This window comes from Poeciliopsis prolifica, unplaced genomic scaffold (assembly GCF_027474105.1).
Source record: "Poeciliopsis prolifica strain line A6 unplaced genomic scaffold, Auburn_PproV2 SCAFFOLD001, whole genome shotgun sequence".
NCBI classification, from domain to species: Eukaryota; Metazoa; Chordata; class Actinopteri; order Cyprinodontiformes; family Poeciliidae; genus Poeciliopsis; species Poeciliopsis prolifica.
Window position 1 is genome coordinate 2,571,263 of NW_026562376.1, and position 25,791 is coordinate 2,597,053.

Consider the following 25,791-nt stretch of genomic DNA (forward strand, 5'->3'; position numbering starts at 1 on the left):
TGTAAACTCTGGTGAAAAATGTATATTCAAAGTATGTTAAATTTAAAATAACTTAAAATATTTTTACTTTTTTGCCTAATTGAAATACTTGCAGGATCTAAATAAATTCCACCAAATTCTGCAAAAAACTTTGTTTTCTTTGACAGCTTAAAACTTTTGTCTGCTTCACCCAGAAACTCCAATCATTCGGGTGTTTTCTCATGATTCAACGTTTTATATCTTTCACGGTTTTTCAAAAATCTGTGAGATTCAAAAATCTCACGGATTCAAATCAAAGTTTAATAGAAAGTTTTGGCCGTTTTTAGTTTTGTCATCCAATGTCGGAGTTTGCACTCTAGTAACTGTGACTGAAAGATTTTTAACAAACAAAATAATCCTGTTTGTACAATTTTCCCTCTACAGAAATAATTTATGCATCAAAACAAAGTTATGAGCCTCTGCTTTCAGGAAATATCAGCATCGTTGTCGTAGGTTTTACGGTTTTCTTTAAAATACTCCTTGAATGCAGGACTGTCACATGCCTTCCTACATGGGGATCCATATTTTTATCCACTCTCGGTGCAAAAGGTCGTTTTCAAATCGCTTCGTTTCCTAAAGTGAAGCAAGTAGAGACATGAGTCCAATCAGAAGAGTAGTTTATTTGCTCCCGGCTCTCAAAGTTTGAGATTTCTTTAGACTCTAGTTTCCACTTTTAACTGAGAGGAGTCTGTTTCAGATGAAGCATCCCCTGTCATTTCATCTCACTGCAATTTTTCTAGTTTTAGCAGAATATATCTTTCAAGTTAGTTCCAAACATATAAAAAGCATAAACTGGTTTAGCATTTATGAAGTTCAATATATATGAACGACTGACAGGAATATTCGTTTCACTTTGCTTCATCTCTCAGGTGAAGCAAAGTGAAACTCTGACTCATGTTTTGGTTCAATCTGATTCTTAAGCTTCAACACTAACTGGATAAACTGACCCTGGTTCAGACGATTTAACCCCTTGCTGCATTAAATGCTCTGAATATTTGACAGGATTTAAGATTATTGCATTAATTTTTTGCCTTCAGACGCCATAACCACTTACAGGCAGCACCGACCGCTTCATGTCTGAACAGTTTATGTATTCAGTCTGAATGTGGAGTTGGAGTTTTAAATGCAATTTTTAACTTTTTGCTACATAAAAAAAAATGTATTTGTAAATTGAGAAAAACAATCTTAAAGATAAAAAGGATAAAGAAGTAAAAAGAGTACAACTTGTGTGATTTATCGTCATCTGAACACATTTAAGAAAAACTTGAACTTGTTTCAATTTAAAACAAGTTAATTTTTTGAACACAGTGGAATAAATACGCAGAGATCAACAGGAACTATTTCTAAAAACAAGATATGGGACGACCTGTTGGAGCTTATTGTGACTTTTCTCAAAAATTAGACGGTCAACTTTTAATATTTGGTCAAAACTCCAAAATAAGTTCTTCAGACTTCAACTACTAACTTTGTATCCTTCATCAATCTTCTGGCTCCGTTCATTTAAACTTGCTGATTCCTTGGCATGAAATCCGTTAAACATTGGACGATTCAACGGGGTTGAGGTCAGAGGTCATGCCACAACCTGACCTCTATTAGTTGGTTTTAAAGTTTCACCCAGTTTAAAATCTAAATGCTCTGATGCTTCGCTGATGAAAGAAACATAGAAACTCTACCAAACGTTCAAGTCTTTAGTTCCTATCTTATCTTTCAGATATTTCTCCTTCAGTGAAGAGGCCAAAGGAAAAGCTTGAGAAGCATTTTAATAGAGATAAAAACAGGAAGTGAACCACCGTGTACAGTCTGTCACAGACACATCATGGCTGGCAAATGCAAAGATTCTGCAAATATTTGTCCATTTCTACACATTTAAACAGCCAGAGAAGCACTTCTGAGTCACAGAGTACAAAAAATCACATTTCCAGCATGTAAGACACAAAAATGAAAAAAACTCACATTAGATCTACCAGCACAATAAAGCACAGCTTTGTTCACCTTATGGTCGTCCAGCACCAAACTGGTGGGAAGATTAACTTTCTTCTGCTAATAGTGATGATCAACATCAAGGTTAAACAGGATTTTTAATGTTTATATAAAGAACTTTGAAATCATCTGAGATTTCAAATGATTTTAACTCAGCATGTTTAAAGCAAACTTCAGTTTTTCATTCTGAACTCATGCAAAGAGCCCAACCGAGAATTTCATTTGTGTCTCTTTATTCCCAAAATGGAAGGTTATATAGATCAGAAGTTATCCAGTGGCTCTTTTGGAGGTTTTTACTTTACTTATATGTTAGATTTTTTTTCACCCTCCTCAGGCGGCCATTTTCAGAGAAGTGTTTTTTTTTATGTAAGTTAAACCAAGTACGAATCCTTCAGTTACACAAAGACTCTGAAACAAAATGGATGACAAAGAATCGAGTTTAAAAACAAAATCTTCAGGCACTTCAGGCCACAAAGACATGTTTACTTTCACTGAATCTATGAAAAATAAATGACATGAAACTGTCATTTACTCAAAGCATTCACATCCATTTAACATTTCACCATTCGTCTTGTCAGAACAGAAAACCCGTTTCATTGGGATTTCAGATAAAAACAAACTGGAGCATAAGCATGAAAATTGAAAAGATTTTGCACCGTTTTAAAAATTTCCTACACATAAATTCTGAAAAGTGTGGAGGAAAACTAATACCACATATTATCCTGAACAAGCCATCACGATGGTCAGAGTTGATGGGATGATGGAGACAAAATAAAATAGCTGAAGTGAAAAAGACTCGAGTCTGGGGCAGAGCTCCAACTAAAAACACATTTAGCTACATGTCATCAAATTCAGTCTGTCGAACTTTGTTACTTGGATGAACTTCATTTAATTACTTGCGACAAATTAGCTCAATTCTCTTCAGCTGGATTGCCTATTTTGTTTTGTCAGTGCAGCTATGTTAGCATACATTAGCTCACTGTGTTAGAATGGCCCAGTCAAAGCCTGGACCTGAATCCAACTGAAACCAGATGCTCACCGATGTTCTGCATCCAGTTTGACTGAGTTTGAACTCTTCTATAAAGAGAAATGGGCCAAATGTGCAAAGATGAATACAAATGCATGCCACACTTTTCAGATTTTTGTAGGAAACTTTTTCTCGTTTGTGTTTGTCGATCAGGTGAAATACATCAAAGTTTGCAGTCGCAAAACTTTTTTATGCAACTTTCAGCTTTTATCAAACCGAGATTTAAAAGTAAAGAATTTCAGGTTAAAAGTTTCCGTTCTCCAGTTCAAACGTCTTTCTGTGTCTCTGATGATCTGTGATCCGATTCAAACGTCCAGCAGCAGCAGGTCTGGATCAGCTGTTTACATTCCTCACAGTTCAGATTTCTGGCAGAACATCCAAGTTCTGCAGGAAAAGAACCGAGCCAGAGCGCTGACTCTTGAACTGATACTTCATTATTATTTTTAATAAACATCTAAAAGGCACATGGACATTTTTCTAACTTCATCTTTTGGATTATTCTGCTACTTTTTGAATTTGGACGTGATGAGAATAGATGCTGACTCAGAAACAAAACCTGAAAATAAAAACTGGATTGAAACTAATTAGATTTGCAGCTTAAATTAGAGCTTGGAAGTAATTTTCCTCATTATAAGTCAATATTTGACCAGATCAAGTCTATCATCTGAAATCAAACAAAGAGGTAAAAAAGTCACAATCTGAGTCGGTTTGTCTGTAAAAACCATCAACCAGCAGCACAAAATGATGAAAGATTTGTGCTGCATTTACTGAAACAGCAATAAAAATATTATGATTAAATTAGAATCCAACTAAAATTATTTTAGTGAAAGATTATTCTGATGATTAATCTATTCAGATAAAAATGGCTAATATTCTGCATATTGTTCATTAAACCACTTTAGCCTTTTTTATACAATATTAGAAAGATAAAAATATGCAAATGAACAATTATAAAACAAACAATATTTTTATTCTAAATTTTCTAGTTTTTGGCTGTTTTTTTTCAGCAAATGGCCTTTTTAGTGCCTGTACTCCAGTTAACGATTAATTTTTTTACTAAATCAGTTAATGATTATTTGAATAATCGCTTGATCACAATTAATCATTTCAGCTCCAAGTTAAATAAATTAGGATGCTAAATCAGCCTTTCAATTTTCTATGCATTAAATTCTGTATGACGTAAAACCTGATTTCTAGTTTATTTCTAAAACTGAAGTAATAATGATGTCTGTTGTTTCATATTCTGTACTAAAAGCATTTTAGATTCAATTAATATTCTAAAGTCGCATTTCTAACTTTGAAAATTGGATAGAAAACAAATTGTTTTCCATCATCTGCTCAATTGGAGCTTAAAAAAAAGAAACGTTGTATAATTTCACATCATTCAGAAGCATCTAATTAGAAAGTTGTAGTTAGAAAAGCTGCCAGATATTAATAATAATTCAACAGAAAACTTGAAAAATAAACAAAAGAACACAAGAGTGGAAAAAAATGAATTTATTGAAAAGTACTTTTCAAAAAAAAATCTCCTTCAAACAAATTAGAGGGACTAGTAACAATAAAAGTAATCTAAAAATAAATAAAACTTCTTACTCAGTCTTACTCATGTTAGTTTGCCATCTCAGTTTGTCTTTTAGCTTTGCGATGGCTGGAGTGTTAGGAAGGTTTTCTACCACTAGTTTTACTCATTCCTGCCTCCTGTGGTGACACTTTGCACGTTTTGGTCAGGAGGCGTTCATCATTAATAACATTACAGCTAAGAAAGTAACGGTCACTGTGTGTGAAATAAAAACACAAAATAAAAACTAACAGTTCATTTTCTGATCTGAAACTGAGCTCTGACGTTTTCACCTCCCGCCAACACTTTGAAGGCCTTTGCACACCAACGTGTCATTTAAACACAAACAATAAGTTCAGGTGAATAAAGTTCAGGTGAATAAAAAAGGAGAAACTTTAAGGTTTATTTCAATTTACATGATCAAACCAACCCTTCATTTCTTGCTTTACATACTTTGCTATAAAGTGCATCGTGCTGGAAAACAAAGTGAATCAACTTGGATTTAGGTTTAATCTGGATGTTTAAATGTAAAAATGAGCACAAAACGTCAGGGAGCGTCTGATTGGTCGATTCTTTTCCTTGGTTTTAATGAAGGTATAGCAATAAACCTCAAACCATCAGAAAAATCCAAACACATATCAATTGATGTTTTTTAGACTGGAGAAGCACATCATGCTGCTTCCTCATGCTGGTCACTGCCAAGGTCACACATTACTGTGGGACGGTAATCAGCATTTGCAGGCAGTCAGCCAATAATCCAATCCTATAAACCAAACAAATCTAGTCATTAAAAAAAGCTGTTTAGCATCAGGATTGGAGAAGATTTTCACCCAAAAATGCTAAACACAAACCAAGAAATTGATTTTTTCTTACAAATGTGGTAAATATGATGTATTTACAGGAAACACATCATATAAAGAAGAATAAAGTTTATTGATCTCCAAGGAGAAACTGATCTTTAGTGTTTCATAGTTTCTCAGAGTACATAATTAGTAAATATTATTTAGCCATAAGCAACACAAACTGTATTACTATGTTTAAATAAAGAAAAATATTATTTAGTAATAAAAAATAAGAAAAATATATACATAATAACAATAATAACAAAAACAATAATAACAACAATAACAAAAACAATAAAAATAATAATATTGTTTTTATAATAAGTGTTCAGATTTAATGCTAATTAATCAACCAAACAGGAACTTCTTGACTTTTTGTGCTCAGTTTAGCTCCAAAAAGAGATTAAAGCAAAAATGTTCAATATTAGGCGTAAATCTTCTGCCTGAAACTAAGTTTCATTGTCCAAAATAAACATCAGTTTATAATATTTAGCTTTGAATCAAATGTAACAGGTTCCAGAAGATTTTTCAGTATTTTGCTGTTTTTTGGGATTTTGTCTCAAACTGTATCATCTTCAGAAAAAGATTCAAATGGGGATATAAAAAAACAAAAGATGGCTGACAAGAAAACGCTTAAAGATGTCATTTAAATCTGGTTTTGGATGAAAGGTCAGAGTTGAGGACAAATCAGTGCAAACCTCTGATGTTTTCACAGATTATCTGTTTCATGTTAAACAATCAGGACATGGTCACAGTTTGATCAAATATGTAAAAAAACATTTTTTAAAAGGTACGTACTGCAGCTTTAAGGTCTGACTGCTTGGAAGGAAACCGTCACATGCTGACGTTGACACAGAACGGAAAATGTTCACAGTGAACAGCAAACTCAGACGTGGTGAGCAAAGGCCTTCGTTTCACCAAAAAACAAAAACAAAACTCATAAAAAGTGTTTGACAGTTTGAGATAAAATACAAAAGACTTCCTCTGATTTTATCTCAGACATAAAGACTCCGGCCTCATAACACTGAGTGATGTCCTCACACGGCCTGAAGCGGCGGCTCTGATGTGACCCCTGGGGGCCCCGGTCCGACTTCACAGCTCACAAACCAAATGAGACGTGGGCTTTGAACGGAAAACACCTGAATCCCTCAGGTGTAAAAAATTAAACAGCCCATGAAAAAGAAACTAACGGAAACTGCCTTTGTTAGGCGTCAGATGCACCATGAGAGGTCAGGAGAGGTCAGGAGAGGTCAGGAGCGTCAGGGCAACCCAGACTCGACACCAAATCCTCAGGCTACAGAAAAACTTTTAAATAACACCTAAAAAAAAAAATACAAAGTTCAGAAATGCGCTCAAGACACGTAAAAATAACGTCTGAATCACCAAGGTAACATAAAAACAAGACAACAATGAAGACTTAGACATGATCAGCAGTCTGCACAACGTGGGTGTGTGTGTGTGTGTGTGTGTGTGTGTGTGTGTGTGTGTGTGTGTGTGTGTGTGTGTGTGTGCTAGTCTGAGACAGAACGGGGTTAGAGAAACGTCAGTTGAGGTCAAACTTCATCTTCTGTGAAATCAGAGGCCAAATAAAAAAAAAAAAGGCAGACGGTCTTTAGGACTCCTGAGGGACGACCTCCATGACCTTCTGACACCAGGCAGTGGTCGTTGCTGCGAACACAACGAATCCAGAGTTTATGTTACTGTCCGACATTTTCTGCTCAGATTCAACCAGAAAAACCCCAAATAAAGGCGACAGCCATATTTATTGATCTGTAATGTTTAATTTAACTCAACGCTGCAGGATTAATGGAGACTGAAATATTGAATGAACATCTAATTGTAAATAAATAAATTATCCAGATGTAATGCAGGGACAGGTTTTTTCTTTAAAGCAAAAAAGATAAATAAAAACATTTAAAATGTTGTTTTAATGAATATCTGCAAAATAAAACTAATAAAATTATTTTTAGACAAGAAAACAATGTGCGACTCTTGCTCTATTTCCATGTTTCCTTTACACCAAAATAAAAATGTATATTTTAAATGATATTTCAGTGAATATATGCTAAACAAACTAATTAAATAGCTAAATAAAAATGACAAAAAAAAATTTAACAGAAAAAAAAGTCAATCTTTTTATTCAAATTATTTTTTTCTTTCATACAAAAATGTAAAATAAGTAAATAAATGTGTTTCAAATGTTATTTTAGTGAATATCTGCAAATATAAATAAATAACTAAACAAAAAAAATTATATATTTCTATTTTAACTGACTGACCTGCCACAATGAATTTAAATGATTTTTTTTAACTAAATAAACCCATTTTAGAAAAACATTTCATAATGACTGAATTTAGTTTAGTAAAAAAAACATATTTCCTAAACCTATCTGACTTTATTCAGTCTTTATGTAAATTAAGAATATTTATAATGAAGTTTATGTTTGTTGGATTTTTTATGATTCATGAACTTTTGCTTTTATTGATGCTCCTGAGCGCCTTCATCATCATCATCATCATCATCATCATCATCATCATCTTCACTCCAGGACATACAGATTCATAATTTACTCACAGATGCCGCGCATCATCCACCTGGGTTTGTTCTTCCACCAAACGCCGATGAAGTAGACGGGCAGCCCGGTGGCGATGATGCCGAAGCCGGTGGCGCATTCCTTCGGCGTCTTCCAGAAAGACACGATGATGAGGAAGAGGCAGGCGAGGACGAAGCTCACTGGCAGCAGGATGTTCACCTGCGGCGGTGGAGACAGAGACTCCAGATTTCATGAAAACTGTTCAAATCTTTAACAGTGAGGCTGTTTTTTAGACCATGTCGTCCATGACGGGTCACCTTCAACGACCTCCACAGGTCAGAGATGAGCTGCGTTGACAGAAAACATGAAAACCTGCTCAGTTTTCATGTCCTAGTTTATGACGGGTGGAGATAACATTTACACAACGGATAAAGGAGAAAAAATACACAAACTGAAATATTTTTTCCATATTTATCCAGGTGTGTGAAACAATCAACTATTCCAGACTGTGTCGAAACCATGGCACCTGGACAGTCCCAAACCCTTCAGGCGTGAAAACTGCCAGTTCCTAGAAAACCTGTGTCCCTAGAAGGAAATGTCCTTTAAAATGAGGAATGAATCACTTCATAGTGATGACATGGGAATAAAAACGCTCCAGGCTCAGGACATTTTGCTGCTGTTTTAGAAGAGGACACCCCTTCCTGTCGCCCGTAATAAACGTCTGTCCGTTAACGGCGGCTCGTTAACGGCGGCTCGTTAACGGCGGCTCGTTAATGGCTGCGTCTCTCCTCCTCCAGTCAGATCAATCTCCACTGGTCACACTGGAAACGAGCTGAGCAGCAGGAATGTGACGGAGAAATAAACGACATGGGGAGAGGCAGAGGATGCTCCGGCCGTCCATCTGCCTCGTTTTGTTTCTGCCATACGTGGCGCCACGCCAACAGCCAACCGGAGCCAAGCGGAGAAATGACAGCCAATCAGAGGTCGAGACAGTCCGGCTGCAGTTTCTGCTTCAGAATGGGATTAGAGCGGCACAAACTGAGGGAATGGAAACTTTGTTCTCAGATTTCTGACTTTACTCTGAGAATTCTTCAATCTTTTTTCAAATATTTCTGAAATTGATCAGAAAATTCTCTTATTTCTAAGCTTTCTGACTTTAATGAAAAATATAACTTTTTAAATCAGAATTTCAGACTTTTTTCTGATTTTTGGCTTCAATTTAAAAATTCTGATTTTTTTTTTTCACAATTTCTGACTTTAAGGCAGATGAGCACCTCAGAGCAAACAGCTTCAATGATGCTCATTGATCTCACCGTCTGGAGAAAAAATGTCAGATCGAAATGATTTTTTATGTGGCAGATTGAGTGACCCTCATCTTTTTCAGTAACTTCAGAGAGGCTGACTGCTGGGAAATCTCTAGCAGGAAATACCCACCAACTCCCGGCTTGCAGACACCAACAACTGCAGATGAAGAGCTTCCTGCTTCATTTCTGCTCTTTGATCTGAACCGTTTGATTCGGCTCTCAATAGATGTTTGTTTGTCGGCGAGACGCTGCGATCGCTCTGCCCCGCTCCCGCCGTTCTGCGTTAACTCACCTTAATCGGCCGCTCCAGGTCGGGCTTCTTGTAGCGGAGCCACATCATGCCGAGGATCGCCATGGCGATGCAGAGCCAGTTGAAGAAGCTGAAGAAGTTGATGACGGAGAAGATGTCGTTGGAGAAAGCGTAGAGCAGCGTCATCAAACACTGGAGAGAGGAGAGCGCGTCGTTATTCAGCTGGACTAAACCTGACGTCATGTTTAACGTAAAAATGTAACTAAAAAGGAAAAACTACAATTACACACCGTGAATATGAGTGAGGGCAGCGGCGTCAGCAGTGTGGGGTGGATCATGGACAGCAGGCTGGGCAGGTGACCCTCCCGCGACCCCACATAGAATAACCTGAGAGGTTGGAGAAGTTGAGCGAACCGAACCGATGGTAGAGTTTTTCAAGCTGCATTTCCATGTCAAATGAAATCAAATTTTTATCCTGTAGGTTTGCAGCAATTTATCAGCCAGCCGATTTCCTTCATTCTGGAAGACCTGTGATTGGCCCATACTCACATGTGGAGCCGATTTCATCCCCGGATCTGATCGACCTCAACTAAAGTATAAAAATCAAACGATGTCCTCTTTTGTTCTGTGTGAGAAAGGTTAGACTCGCCCAACAGGTCACGTCTGCATGTTTTCAGATAAAAATAGTCACCCAACTGTTGCCAACTCTGTGGCTTTCTTGATATATTTGGCAACATTTCAGACAAAAAAATGGTATCGGCTAACAAGCTCCGCCTACTTGGGAGAAGTTGTTGCGTTTGTAGTGTTTGGCGATTCAACTCTTTTGAAACACACATAACGTTTTATGAACTGTGATGCTGTGAGCTCTGGAGGAGCAAACTAAACAAACTAAACAAACTAAACTAAAACAAACCATCATCCTACTTCTTGTTGTTGCAGCAACATCCAGTTGTTGATCAAATGACCCATGTGATGCAAAAAAGCCTTTCCATTGCAGTTTTACGTCCATCTAAATACATCTGAAAAACTGCCTCATTCTAGCCCTGAAACTATTTTTAATCAAGAATGTTTTATTTTTTCTAAATGAGTGCGTGAATGACGCAAATTTATTTTCAGAACTTCAATTTGCACAGTTCTATGATTAATGTAGAAGCAGCTTCAGAAGGCCTGGATCGTGTAAAACTCGAGCAATACCTGGATGATGTGAAGAGTGAACCGTTGACCGAACCGAAACACGACAGACCCACAAACACGGGGATGATCCACGCGACGGGGCCCAGGTGGTAGTTCCCAAAGTCCTGCCGGAAACACACGCAAAGACTTACAAACAAACTACAGCACAATAATAAATCTGGTTTCATTAAGTGAGAAGGTGATGGAGGAAGTTCAACACCAAACCAGAGTGAACAGCTATCATAGAGGGTCAGTTGGAAGCCAAATTAGACAAACTGGAAGGTCACTCAGAGAGGAAGAAGCCATGACACCAGAGGAACCAGTGAACCTTTTTTCAGAGAGTTGGTTCAGACTTCCTTTAAATCTGCCTTTACACTGAGCACAGAAAACCTCTGGCATTTATGGTTTTAAATACTTCCATTCTTGATGTGAGGAACAACTGAAACAAATCGTGACTTCTCTGTCGAAGCAACTTGAACGTCCAGAAAACTCAACCTGAAACAGATGAGCTCATTCAAAAAAATCTGCTGCCACTAATAAATGTGTGAAGTTTGTCTTAAATAATGAGATGCAATGGAGAAATAAAATCAAACCATTCAGGAGTCAGAGGAAAATCACTTCTTAAAACGTGTCTTTATTCTCTGACATCTAATTACGACTTGATAGTGTGACTTTTTTGTTGTGATGTTTCACTGTGTTAATGTTTTGGTCAGCACTTTGGTGCAGCTTTAAACCTGTCTTTAAAAGTGCCACATAAACAAATCATAGATCAGGGCAACCATATTATGTTGTGGTAATATTTCCAGCGTTTCCAGCAGTGAAGATGTGCAGGAAAAGGTTGCAGGCCGGGTGTGAACTCACCACAGCGACAGCCTCCGAGCTCAGCATGTCAGCGGGAGAGATGGTGGTGAAGTAGGCCAGGTTGGTGAGAACGTAGACGGCGGTGACGATGGGCAGAGAGATGATGATGGCTCGAGGAAGGTTTCTGGACGACACACAGACACCAAACAGTCGATTACGACAACTCAAACTGCAGCCTCTCAGTGCTGATAGAAATCACAACAACCTACTTGTAAGGCTCGATCATTTCTTCAGTGACAAAGTTCAAGTAGTTCCTGCAAACAAAAGATACAGAAGTTAAACTGCATGTTTTAGAAAACATTGGGAAAAGGAGACAATGTAGATTTCTACTGATCAGCCTGTCAGGACTGGAATTCACTAATGATGGGTTTAGAGGAGAAAGAAGGTGATGCTGAGTAATCAGAGACTCAAGCTGAACAATCACTGACTGAAAACAACAAGACGTACAAAAACTATCTAAATCCCCACGTAGTTACAGCTTGGTTGGTTGGACGAAAGACTACACTGGTTGGTTGGATGCATGAGGGATGAGTGAATGGTTGTTTGGCTTGTTGGTTGTTTGGATGGATGGATGGATGGATGGATGGATGGATGGATGGATGGATGGATGGATGGATGGATGGATGGATGGATGGATGGATGGATGGATGGATGGATGGTTGGATGGATGGATGGATGGATGGATGGATGGATGGATGATGGATGGATGGATGGATGGATGGATGGATGGATGGATGGATGGATGGATGGATGGATGGATGGATTAATGGATGCATCTACATGCCTGTAATCTGTTCTCATGGCTCTGTTCATTTTGGACTCACCAGCCACCGTAGGCAAAGAGGCCGCTGTAGAGCGCCAAGCCGATGTTACCGAACTCATAACTGGATCCTTTAAAAGAGTTTTCAGGAAGAAGTTCATCCGTTCCACCTGAAAAAAACAAAACAACACAAAACTCAGAGCAGAAAAAAGGAGAAAAAAAAGGCAAAAAAGTAAATAAAATCAGGTTGTTTTGGTCCAAGCTGGAGGAAGAACAACAATGCTTCACCCTAAATCTGCCCCAGTTGAGAGGACTAATTGCTTGGAAGAACAAAAACCAAACATTTGCAGATGGAGCTTGTAAAATAGGATCCAAATCATCCAGTTGTCCAGACATGACAGGGCAAACTTTGAAGCATCTAAAACTCTCCGACTTTCAGGTTTCTGCTGGTTTGAGCGGCTCAGAGTCACATTCCTGCTCCCCTGGACCCACATTCTCAGACCTGGCGACGGTCGCTAAACCAACGGCTCCGGGCCACGTTGGTTCAGCGAGGGGTAGATGTAAGCCAGCGTGGGAACCTCTCCTCTGGGCCGGGCCGACGGTCTGGACGGCAGACCAACCATGCGTGGCAAACCTCTTAACGTTGCTAACAACCTCATGCCTGTGCTGGTACGCCAACATTCCTCTGAGGCACAATTTGTAATGTTTCTACTTATTTGTACATTAAATTATGAAAGTAATAGAACCAATAAATAAAAATGCTGGAAATAAGAAGCTGTCCTGAAAAATTTCCATATTGGCTAATTTTAGCATTAAAGCTGCAGCAACTTTCCCCCGAAAATGCAACTTATACTCCAGTGCGACTTATATATGTCTTTTCCTGCTTTGTTATGCATTTTATGGCTGGTGCGACTTATAGTCCGGAAAATACGGTACTTCTCTCAGTACTAACCAGAAACAACCAATCAGAGCTCGGAGACAGATCTTAGCGCTGTCAATCGCCATCCTCTTCATCAGACTGTTGTATAACAACAAAATGTTTTTAGTCAAAAGCTTCTTCTGAGCTGCTGTAATTGAGATCCTAAAACGTCTAAATAAAACTTTCCCAAAGGTTCCCAAAACAGATGAGCAATTATAAAACTTCTGCTCTTTGAAAAGCAGAAGTTGAGACTCCTGCACAACCAATAATAATGCAGAAAGTGGTTTCTGGATGGTAAGTCAACAACAAAACACTTGTCTTTTCCAGCAGCCATTGTACTGTGAATGCAGCAGTAAAACGTGCTGGAGCTAAGCTTGGGTTGCTAGGTAACGGCGTAGTGCTCGGTTGTATCTTATAAAACAGTCGTGTATTTTTTCAAGGACTTGGATTATATTTAGCAGCAGTAGAAACCCAAATGGAAGCACTAAAATGTGCAAAATATGAATTTTCCAAGATATGTCCCCTTTAAAACAAAGTTTAGTAATAGTTCAAATATTAAAATTTCCTTTGGGATCAATCAAGTATTTCTGAATTGAAGTACATTTTTCATAAAATCTGTGACAACATATTTAATTTCTGGCCTTTGGTAAAGAGGAGACAAAGCTTCACGGAGCAATTCCGACAATAAGAGAATTTAAGCATTTAAAGCATTAAACACGCTTTAAAATCGCATGTAAACATTGATTGTTTTACATTTGTTGCAAAACAATCAATGTTTTACAATTGATTTTAAAACATTAAAAAAACCACTAAAGGTTGTAACACCGTGCCTAAGAAGTCCCAAGAATACGGTGCAAATGCTGTAAGTAAAAACTCATCAACTAAAAGAGTCAGAATTTATTTTACATGATTATTTTCTTCTTATCCCTCCAGCCGATGCCCTCTCATGTATCAGCATGTCCAAATCAGTTGTGGTGTTGCTGCTTCTCTAAGCCTCCAAAACAAGAAGAACGGCTGAATCTCTCTGACCTTCACAGATCCTCATGCTGGACTGGAAGTTATGATTCACCTGAAACTCAGATAAAGCAAAATACTGGCGGAAAATGTTCAGCTCCTGCTGATCAACCCAGGAATGACTCTTCTGAAACTTCAGAATGAAAACCTTTAAATGTAATGTTTACTAGAGCTCTAAAATAGATGAAACCTTTGAAGTTTTACATGTTTTCTTCTGCTTTTTAGCTTCCAGCCAACACAGATTTAATAAGCTGTGATAAGTGAAGCAAACAGGAAACATGCAGGCAGGTGAACACATGCCAAAACCACGTGAACAAATTCCTGTTTCTGCTTCAGTGACGTTTCTGGAAAATAAATTCATCTCGATTACAAACTATTTAAAAGTGAAACATGATGCAGGACTTCAACATTTTGCGGAGCGTGTTTGTTTCTAGATTTATCTGATCTCAGATTTTAGCAGTTGTAAGATTTCTCCTCTCGTCCATTTCCTGCGTTTGGAGCGGTCTCTGGTCCACTTCCACCAAACTGAGACTGAACGTTTGCATGAGGGACACAGTTCTGATTTTTTGGTCTGAATCCGAGTTGGGTCGGTTACTCAGAAAGTCCGGTTTGTTCCCTGCCTGAACGAACCGGACTTACTAGGCAAACGAACTGGAGTTCAATTAAAGCGGATTAAACAAGGCTGGTGTGAATGCAGCCTGAATGAAGATGATGCATTTGCCTTTTCTGGGTTAGGCTTCATTAACAGATTGTGACTGTGTTTAATTTGTATTCCAGTATTAAACAGGTCAGCTCTGCTGTTAAGGTGGAGTTGAATAAAGTTTTCCTCCACATGTTGGTGCAGAGGGAGGGACCAACTCTGACTCAGTCAGCGTAAACACAAGTTGAATTCACCTCAAAGAGTTCATGAATGAGTAACTTCAACATGTCAACAGCCACTTTTACCAAGAGGGAAACTTTATTTAACTGTTGGGTGAGTCAACCTGCAAGGAGGTTGAGGAAACGCTGCATCTGGATTCAGGGTGTGATGTGAACCAACTCTGTCTGAGGAGAGGAATTAACATCAGTGTTTGCAGCAAACAGCCTGGCTGGCCGCCTGCTTAATCTGATTAATCTGGTCTCTAATCTGAGACGCCTCCTGAGTCACGCTCACGTCAATCAACAAAAAGAAATCTGAAAGGTGAGGAAACCACATTCCTGATGGTGACATACTGAACGAAATCCTCAAATGTTGAAAAGAGCCTAGAACTTGAAAAAAAAATATTAATAACATGACCTCAACATGAAGCCAGGGAGATCCCAGCACTGAACTTGTGTTTGCTGATCTAATTACAGCAGCTTTGGTGCAACTCCACAGGATCGGAGGAATAGGAGCTAAACAGTCATTAGAAGAAGAGGAATAACAGAGCAAACACCAGATCAGACGGGACTCTTAAAAAGACAAATCAGAGGAGTTACTCCTCACAGTCCAGGAAGAAACCTGAACAGGTTCTGCATAAAAGAGCTGGAGGGTTTGTGAGGCAGAGACTTTCTGCTTCCCACATAGAAACTCTGGGTTTGCTACATTAGTTGCATATCTGGACAATATCAAGCTAAAGTGTGAATGTGTTTCAATTCAAATTTATCTCCTACAAAATGATTTGTTTATTATTCATTTAGTTTATTATTGACCTCATTTCCACTTCTGCTAACTGCTAATGTGCTAATATTGAAGCTAATAGTTAGTTTAGGGGTTTTGCTAACTGTGAAAAGGTTCAGCTCATTTAACTTCCACTAAATTAATTTTTCTGGATGAATTTCAAAGCACTAATTCACTTGGTTGTTTCATAAACAGTTGAATTCAGCTTGATAAGCGTTGAAGTTTTGGTTATTGACTTAAGATTTATTCAAGCAGATGTTCATATTCATGCTTTTATTTTGAAGTGGCTTCTGTTTCCTCTCCTCTGTTTTTGATAAACTGAGTGAACAAACGAATGAGGTTTAAGAATAAAACACTTACATGGACAAACAAGCATGAGTGTTAAACAAATACATAATAAATCACATACATGAATGAGGGATCTGAATTTATCGTAATTATCATACAAATTTTGATTTATCATTATCACCACGAATTTCAATTAATGATGTTTAAAAGATCTAATTGTGTTTATCTTAAACCTTATTAAATCAGCTTCTTTTCCAGAGATAACAGATATGAATATAATATCTTTTTTATAAGAGACTTAAACATTTGTTGGGTTTTTTCATTCCTTCCTGCTGACCGCTCTTTGTTCTCAAAGTCTGAACAGTTTCCACTCGGTGTGGAGCGCCCACCGGTCAGCTGATTCCATCTGTGACCTGTGACCTCCTACCTCCACACAAGCACATGTCATCACAGCTGCCAGGATTTCTACATTAAAGAGGACTTATCATGTAAATCTCTGCTGCTTCTAAAAACAACCCAAGTTCTTAAAAAGAAAAATCTTGTTTTTTGGAAATAATTTATTTTTGGAAAACAAGCTCTTTCAAAAACTTCCCAATTGATGAGTCACAAACAAAAAATGTAGTAAACATGTTTTATGTGGTATCAATGATTTGATACCAACCTGTTCAAAGGAAGGATAATAAGTCACCTTTAAGAAGTGCCGGTCATGCTATGGCTGCAGTGATTAGTTTTATCAGAACGGTTCTGGTTCAGTTCTGTACTTGCAGGATCTTCCAGTTTTTATGACTGAAGCAGAAACTTGAGTTTCTTCTACACAAACATGAAGTAACTGATATTTCTCAGCAAGAATTTAACAGAAACATACAGAACATTTCATCCAGAAGTCAGAACAAGGGAGCTACTGTTGTGAATTTTTGTTTTGTTTCACTCTAAACTTCAATTTTAATCAGTTTGGTGTTGTAACTGTGAGCCAAGCAGCAGAAGATGACAGCATGGCAACAATTCAGAGAGGAATATACAGGTCTCAGCTGCAGACACATCAGAGATTGTCTTCAAGGCATCATTGTTTGAACTAATAAACGCTGCAGCCGAAGACAAAACAGACATCTCTGTGGGTCTCTTGTTCGCTTTTCCTGCAGGACTTGATAGTCGACTTCCCTCGCCTCGAATTTTCTCCTGCAAAGTTCGGTCTGACGGCTGTTATTTTAATATTGCTCTGTTTGAGACGTTCAAACAGGAAGTGAAGCAGCCATAAGAAACTGGCTGGCCTTGGCAGAGAACATCCACAAGAAAAAGTGCATATAAAAGCCTGCAGTCACAATTTTCCTCACTAGAAAGGAAGCATAAGGCATTAAGGATCATAGCAGCTTCGTTTTGCTGACATAAACCTGTTGAACATTCGTCTGGAGAACATTGTGACATTTTGTTGACCCACTTCCTGTCTGAGTCATGCCAACACTCAGTCATTCCAGGTTAAACTGGGTGGGATCTTATTGTTCCTCGTATTAATGGTATCAGAACCGTTAATGGTTCCCCTGCTGAAGTGGAGATGAGAGTCTGAATATTCCAGGTGTTCAGAAAAACCAGAATGTAGAGTAAATGATTACTCTACTAATCAAGATATCGAAAATTACTTCCGTTCTGTAGTGGCTAATAAAACTAGTAAAACAAACATATAAAAGAGAAAATGCTGTTAAGTGAACAATTCAGACATTTCAGGCCTCAAATGCCATACAGTTCAAATGTCACCTTTGGTCTCAAATATGGGGAAAGAAAATTAAAGTTCAAAAACAGATGAGAAATGTCACATTATTTGTAATGAAATAAACATTTCTCTACATAGGAAGTGGTTCTACGGAAGCCCGAGAAGGCAAATTTTCTAAGTCAAGCTAAATGTTGTACTGCTATTTAAAAAAAAAACAAATATGAAAGGTTTTAATTTGTCTTTTTTTCCAAGGAAATAGTTTTTCTGAAAAATTACTAAAAACAAATCAATTGACCAACAAGATCTGAACAAATCAAGAAATTTTTGTTCTGTCCTGAAAGGAAGGCAAGAAAAAATATGTGAGCTGCATTGGAAAAATGTTGGTCTTTGTAATTATTTTTCTGTCACCAGAGGCACTACGTCTTTATTTACACCACAGATTTTTTTATTAACAGATTTACTGTCCATTAGTTTATTTACATCACATAGTTTATTTTTTTCTCTTGCCTTTTTGGAAAAAAAAAAAACGTTCCTAAAAAAAAAAAATAAACAAAAAGCTTAAAATTTCTTTTAACATAAGTCTTTAAAACTTACAGTAATGTGAGAAAAAGAAAAAGCAAACAAAGATAAACAAATTGCTTGCCTTTCTGGGCTTCCATAGATTCCTACTGAATAAAGGGTTGGATTTTTCCAAAATGATCAAAGTCAGGTGATGCGATAAAAGTTCAAGTTAGTTTTTTAATTGCTAACTGCTGTAAACTGTCTTGTCAGTTTTGTCACAGGTATTTAAAAATACTAAATAATTTTTCAGAAAGAAAGGAAAAGCACACCACACACAGGAAGTTGTGTGGCTTTGCGACCCGAGCGACGTACCTTGGCCGATCTTGACGAAGCCGATGATGATGATGAGGCCGAGCGCCAGGAGCTTGGCAGCAGCGAAGAAGTCCTGCACCCTGGTGGCCGCTTTCACGCTGTAGCAGTTCACGAAGGTCAGCAAGACTGCGGAGAAAGACGAGGCAATAAGATGGAGACAGAGGAGCTGTTCTAATGAAAGAACTGCTTTAAATTATTCCTAGTTAATTTAAGGGTTTGTGAATCCCAATTAATCTCATTTTAATCAAAAACTACATATCGACAAAACAAAAATCAGAAAATCCCTTTCTGCTGATAAAGTATCAAATAAATAGACATATGAACTCAACAACAAAGATATTTTGTGTTTTTAATCTGTTATTTCGGTTCTTCAGTCATGAAATTGGTGGTTTCAAATGTTTCAGGAACTCCTGATCATCCCTGGAGCGTCGTTAGAAATGTGGACGCCAACAGAAGCGTTAGCGTCGGTGCTGCTACATGAGTAGCAATGAGATGCTATTTTAGCCTTGAACAGTTCTGCTGATAAGCTCACTCCTTTAAGCACAACTTGAACACAACTTTGATTGAACTACAGTTCGTTTGGTTCGTTGGTGCGAATCCTGTGATATGGACCAAAAACTGAACTCTGTTCAGAATAAAATCCTAACTTCTGTGCGGTTCGGATGCATATGTGAACGCCAAGTGGGCCACTTTAAAAACAGTAAGTGGACTAAAGCCTAGGGCATTCTGGGTAAACACAACCAAAATAAATATGAGTCTTGCACTAGAGGGAGAAATAAAATGCCAATTTCAAAAATACTCTTGTTGATAAAAAGTGTTGATGTAGGATGAGGCATTGTGTTTATGCCAGATCAAAATTGGTTAATTTCACAAAAATTCATTAAAAACATTTTTTAGCACCAAGAGTCACATGATCAACAACCAGGTGTGGGAGAACCGTGGTGCTTTTTAATGTGTGAACAATGTTATTAATGTGTGATTTTAATTACTTTTCTTACTTAATGGAAACACTGCAATTACAAAATGTGTTTTTTCGACAATATTGGAACATTGACAAAGTTTTGCACACTTTTGTAATGAGAATTTGCAGTTTTGGTCCTCAATCGAACCGATTCCATCAGGTCTGATAATCTGATTGTTCTATCACACCTTAATGTGCTTAATGTTGTTTAACATGGAGAATCAGAGCTAAAATTAGAGGTGGTTTTAAATGAAGAGAGTGACAGGTGTCTTCTAGAGGCTGTTCAGGTGAAATATGGTAGGAAACAGAAAGCTTTAAGGAGCTGGAGGTGTTCATTGATTGATATCAGAGGTTGCTGCTACAATTGGAGTATTTCCTATGAAAAAAACATTGTTTTGCTCTCGGAACATTTGTGCAACAGCAAATAGCTGCTGCAGTCGGACTACATCCGAAGAGACGGAGTGTCCCTGAATTTCACAGAAATGGAAAACATTTCTGTGGGAGAACAAAAACAACAAAAGAAGAAAAACTCTTTTCAGAAGCGCATGTACAGTGCTGGTACTCAACATCCCCTGAAGGGGCCCAAAAAGCCCATTAGAAGTGATTAACTGAAGCAGCAGGTCCATTCAAAGCTCCTAAATCAGGTCGGAGCCACAACAGAGGACAAGGCGGCACAATGAGGCTCTGTGGCAAACACAACAACACAAAGGGGTCGCGTACAGTACCGGGCCGGACTGTTCTGGGTCCAGCAAAAAAAAAAGAAAGAAACAGGTCAAACAGAGAGGAAGAATTAGTCCTGTCATGATAAATTCTGCCGGACAATAAATTGTCCCAGAAGTTATCATGATAAACGATAATATCGTGTTTTGAGATCATTTCTAAGCAATATAATGAGAATGTGTTCTTGCATAATAATGCAAGAACACATTCTCATTTGAAACTTTAAATTCTAAATTAACACTGGGATTTAATTAACACCGTACTGGAAGAAACCTTAAATATCCAAAACAAATCAAATAAATTATGAAATCTCTGTAAATAAAAAGGTCCAGTTGAGACCAAAGCACCAGACTGAGAACTTTTCTCATCTGAGTTTTGGTAGGAAGAGAGAAAAGATCCTGCAAATAAAAATGATTCAGTTTGTTTTAAATTATCATGCGATTAATTAATTTATTGATTATTTCAGCAGGTTTAGAACCAATGTGGACAAAACAGACACATGGAGAAGAACATGGGGAAAATGTCCCTGAGCAATACTAATGACACACACGCACACACACACACACACACACACACACACACACACACACACACACACACACACACACACACACACACACACACACACACACACACACACACACACACTTTGAGCCTCCAGGAGCTCAGCTCAGTCATGTGGTCTCAGTCAGGATTTAGCCTTCAGTCGGTCTGGAGATTAGGTACCAAACTGGATCCACATTTATATTAACATCATGTGCAATCACACAGAGATGGTGTGTGTGTGTTCGCGCGCGTGTCAGTGTGGGTGCGTGATGCAGCTGATTGGTTAAAATGAGGTTTCCTGTCAATTCATGAGTCCCGAACAGAGAGAGGTGAAAACTCGACGAAGCAGATGATAATCCAGAGTTAATCTCATTAAGACTCTGAGGCACAAAGCAAACCGTGTTTAAATGTAACGAGAACCTGAAGACAAAACACTCTTCAGTCAGGAGCAACAATTACAGAAGACCAATATCACTGATTGATTTCAGTTTGATTTGGTAAAATCATTTCAGCAGGTATTGAAGCTGCAAAAGTCCAGTTTGGTTTCTGTGATAATTTGACCATCTTTATGAGTTTGTTTGTATGTTTTATGAGAGTTTTTTCATTTCTTTCAACAACAAAGAATCACAATTTTTTAAATGTCTAATTTGTTAATGTTTTAACAGTATTGTTAAAAACTGAGCAATCAATGTTGTTTTTAATCTCTGCAATCTGTTTTCAAATAGAAGAAATATAAAATATAATTTTGAATTTTGGAAATGATGTGTTATATTTGTGTAAATTGGATTAATTGATAAAACAAATAAATCTTTATTGTTTTATACAGAAGTACTTAAGGCATAAAGCATATTGTCACAACTTTTGTTTTATAAATTCAAGGGAAGTAAAATCTATTTATATTCTCCCTCCGTATCCATTTCTTCTCATATCTCCTACCTTGCAAGTATGAAATAGTGAATTATCATGGAAAAAGTGGGAATGTTTAGATCTGTCCTGGTTAGGGGCACAATAAACATATAATACATTTATAGTGATGTGTGTTCTCATGTTTAGTCAAATAAAAATGTACCCAGTATTTTGCATCAGGTCTTTGAAAAGCAGAAAAGCTGCCAAGACAATATGTCTGATATTTTATACTTTCCATTTGTTTTCTAAATGAAAAGTTCACAACTAAATCAACTCTTTTCAATTGAATTTAAACACTTTTCTTTAATTTTTTTTAACAAAATCAAACCAGTTTTGTTTTGGCTCAATGTCTGAATACTTAAAAACTGCATCAGTTTTCTATTCAACTGTTTTATTGTGTAAATGAGGGAAAATGTGACCAGAAAGCAGCTGATGTAATAACGCCACGCTTTTCATCATTGTCATTAGAAATGCGCGCGCAGTTTGTACAGTTTGTACAGTCAGCAGCGCACGTGCTACTAAAACTGCAAGGTGAGACAGGAAGTTGTTTCCAACCACGTCCACTAACTCATCCAAAGGTGTCATCATCCGAACCCGAGGTGGGCTCGGTTCCGCCCGGATACTCACGGATGCAGAGGCAGGCCACCAGCTTGGCCCCTTGCTCCGGTACCGGGCACACCGGGAAGATGGGCTTCAGCAGGTTGGTCGCGAACACGTAGGCGACGATGTACTGAGAGGAGGGCCGGATGATGAGCAGCTCGATCCACAGCTTGAGGAAGGCCAGCAGGGAGCCGTACACCTCCAGGATGTAGGCGTAGTCCCCCCCGGACTTGCTGATGGTGGTTCCCAGCTCCGCGTAGCACAGCGCCCCCACGGTGGAGAACACCCCGCACACGGCCCACACGATCAGCGACAGACCCACCGAGCCCGCTTCCCGGAACACGCCGGTAGGCGTCACGAAGATGCCCGAGCCGATGATGGTGCCCACGATGATGGCCACGCCGTTCATCAGGGTGATGGTCCGCTTCAGGGCGACCCCGTCCTCCGCTGCGTCCGCCGGCAGGAGGCTGCTGGGGCTCCGGGCGTCGCTCCCCGGGGTCCCGGCTGGACTGGAGCCGGCGGACAGCATCCTCTCGGTCACCTGCCGGTCCTCTTCCCGGCCTCCCGAGGAGTTGGAGCTTCTCTTCTTCACCGATGACATCTGCGGTTGCTTCCTCTTTCTTCTTCTTCTTCTTCTTCTTCCGTGAAGCCGCCGCCTCTCCGCTCTGTCCCGCGATCCGGGACGGGCTGTGACTGCCGCTCAGGCCGGACTCAGACACGAGGAGCCCACGGTCTGAAAGCGCGTCTTAAAGCAGCGTGGTTTTCTGACCCAGTCTACAAAGAGATGGGAAGCAGACATGATGGCCCTCCTCTCCATCAGGGACGGCCCCCACCAACCTTTTCCGCCCTCTAGTGGTAGACTGAGCAATTTCAATTTCAAGAAATAAAATGTAAAGTATTTCTCTTACACAACAATGCTGTGGTTTGCGGGGAAAACAGACATTTTTAGATTAATTAGAAAAAACAAGAACATTTTTGTTCTTAAAAAAATTTACTAGAAACAATTTTTTATTCTATCATCAATTAGAAAATCAGCAATTTTCTGGAAAAGACATGAACATTTCTGAGATCCAAAAGTTTAAAAAAATGCAAGAAAGTACTGTATTTACATCTTTTAAAGTCTAATACTAATTCTTATATTTTTCTTCTATGCAAAACATGTTTTTTATCCGATTAGTTGTCAAAATAATGGATTACTAAAGTAATCATCAGCTGCAGCCCTAATTATTTTTATCCATCCACTCACCTGTCCAGTCATTCTTTCATTTTTGTAGGGTGGCAATTATCCTAACAGTCCTGCTTTTGGATTGTGGGAGTACCCAGAGAGAACCCATGCATGCACCAGGAGAACAGAAAGACCCGACTGAAATTCAAACCCAGACTGAAACAACCCACAAAGACATAAAGAGTTAAAGATCCAGAGTGACTTTAACAAGTCTCTAAACCTCAAATATATAATTAAAATTAAAGGTTTATTCCCAGTACCATCACTTAGTTGGTTTAATCATAAAACCCTAATGGTTTAGGAGTGAGAAACAATCACAAAAACTGCATCAGAAAACATTTCCAGGCAAGTTCACAAACCAACTGAACCAGTTGGACCGGTGCTATGTTAGACCGAGGGTTTCTAATTGCACTAGAAATGAGGAAATAAAGTATAAATCTTTTTATGGTAACTCTGGCTAGCCAAATCCAGAATGTGAGTTATAGCTGTGATCTATTGACACCAGTCTGGATGAGAAATGCAGTGTTTTGGGTGGAGGCTTGTGGTTTTTGTGGTTTTGATGTACTTGAATAAGCCCAGATGTCACATTTTGTATTAAAGACAAATAGCCGAAAGTGGTAGCATGAAATCAAAGGAATTATCTGCAGACTTTAGAGAAAGGATTGTCTTCAGGCATAAATCTGGGGAAGGAGCCAGAAACATTTTTGTTGCTCTGTCCTAGTGAACTGCATGACCTCCATCACTAGTCAATGGAAGAAGTCTGCACTAGCTGGCCGTCTAAACTGATCGAGAAAAAAGGGCTTTAGTCTGGGAGGAGACCAAGAACCTGATGGCTACTTTGTCAGAGCTCCATCATTGATCTGTGGAGAGAGGAGAACCTTCCAGCAGGTCAGGTATCTCTGCACCAATCCACCAATCAGGCCTAGATGGCAGCGTATCCAGACCAACGGCATTCCTTAATAAAACCTTTCAGGACAGACACTTTCCAATAACATCAGTCATTTTCATTCACACACATCCACACACTAATGATGATAAGCTACAGAATAGTAGCCACAGCTACCCTGGGGCAGTCTGACAGAAGCAAGGCTGCCATATTGTGCCATCGACCCTTCTGACCAACACCAGCAGGCAAGGCGGGTGAGGACACCAGGACACAACAACAAAGGTAGACGGAGTGGGAATTGAGCCGACGACCCACCCACTGCGGGGCAAACTCCTATCACCACCACCACCATCATCACCACAGGTTAAACTGGTGGCATCACATTCAAACAGCTTTGAGGCTGTAATTGAGCCAAAGGTTGAACAACAGAGTCTTAACCAAAGCTGGGGATTTGTGCACAAAATTTTGAGATATTAATTTAAAATAATTGGGATAAAGTCTGTAACGTAAAACCTAGAAAAAGTTGATACTTTTTGAACCTCCTGTTGTTCTTGTTGAGGATTGGTTGTGTGTAAAGAGAAGCTGCAACACAAATGTTATTGTTTAGAGCTATTGTAGTTCAGACCTGCTTCCACCGACTCTAAACACCCTGCAAGGAACCGAACCATCGATTGTTCAGTGGGACAGAGAGTGCATGTGACTGAATGTTTGTGTAATTTTTCTGCAGCCTACATGCAGATTCCCAGCAGGAAAATATGGAAACATTTGGCAGGACAAGACCTCTCCCACACCGACAGCCCACTGTTCTTTGTTTACACTCCCCTCAGATCCACAACATTGGACAGAAAAATCCTTTCACTCCTTTGAAGTGGGCAGTCAGATGAGGAGCTGGAATCTTCTTACAGCATCACGTTACGTCAGTCCGGTCCCGTGAGAAGAATTTCACAATCAACTTTGTGGTATTTTGACCTCATTCATAAATGCACCAGGAAACTCACCAACAGAACGGGTGGCAGCAGCTTCTGCCACTTAGTGGGAATTAGTTTGTTCACTTCCAGTGACAGCTAGCTGTGCACAGCAGGTATGAGTAGGCAACTAAATTCACCTGGAAAATATGGCTTTCTTTGCTAAAATCTGGGTGCCGTAGGTTTAATTATTAATGTTCAAAACAATTCTCTCTGCAATTGAGAAGTTTCAGACCC

General features: G+C 38.8%; 1 protein-coding gene across 1 annotated transcript; it reads right to left on the bottom strand.

Annotated features, from left to right (window-relative positions):
• Positions 1–4,507: 4,507 nt before the first annotated feature.
• slc7a5 (solute carrier family 7 member 5) lies at positions 4,508–23,338 on the bottom strand. Its single transcript, XM_055033370.1, has 10 exons — positions 22,506–23,338; positions 18,746–18,871; positions 12,372–12,477; positions 11,757–11,801; positions 11,548–11,671; positions 10,708–10,811; positions 9,804–9,900; positions 9,556–9,705; positions 8,001–8,178; positions 4,508–7,093 (listed from the first exon to the last, which is right to left on the bottom strand). Exons 1-10 carry the CDS (start codon positions 23,077–23,079, stop codon positions 7,038–7,040), a joined length of 1,560 nt encoding a protein of 519 aa, XP_054889345.1. The 5' UTR covers positions 23,080–23,338; the 3' UTR covers positions 4,508–7,037.
• Between the last annotated feature and the right edge of the window lie 2,453 nt (positions 23,339–25,791).

Coding starts and splice junctions, on each gene's coding strand:
- slc7a5 (XM_055033370.1), bottom strand. CDS start 23,079: ATGTCATCGGTGAAGAAGAGAAGCTCCAACTCCTCGGGAGGCCGGGAA. Junction 18,872..22,505: donor GGTGGCCTGCCTCTGCATCC/GTGAGTATCCGG, acceptor CTTTCTCCGCAG/TCTTGCTGACCTTCGTGAAC. Junction 8,179..9,555: donor ACCTGGAGCGGCCGATTAAG/GTGAGTTAACGC, acceptor CCACCGCCGCAG/GTGAACATCCTGCTGCCAGT.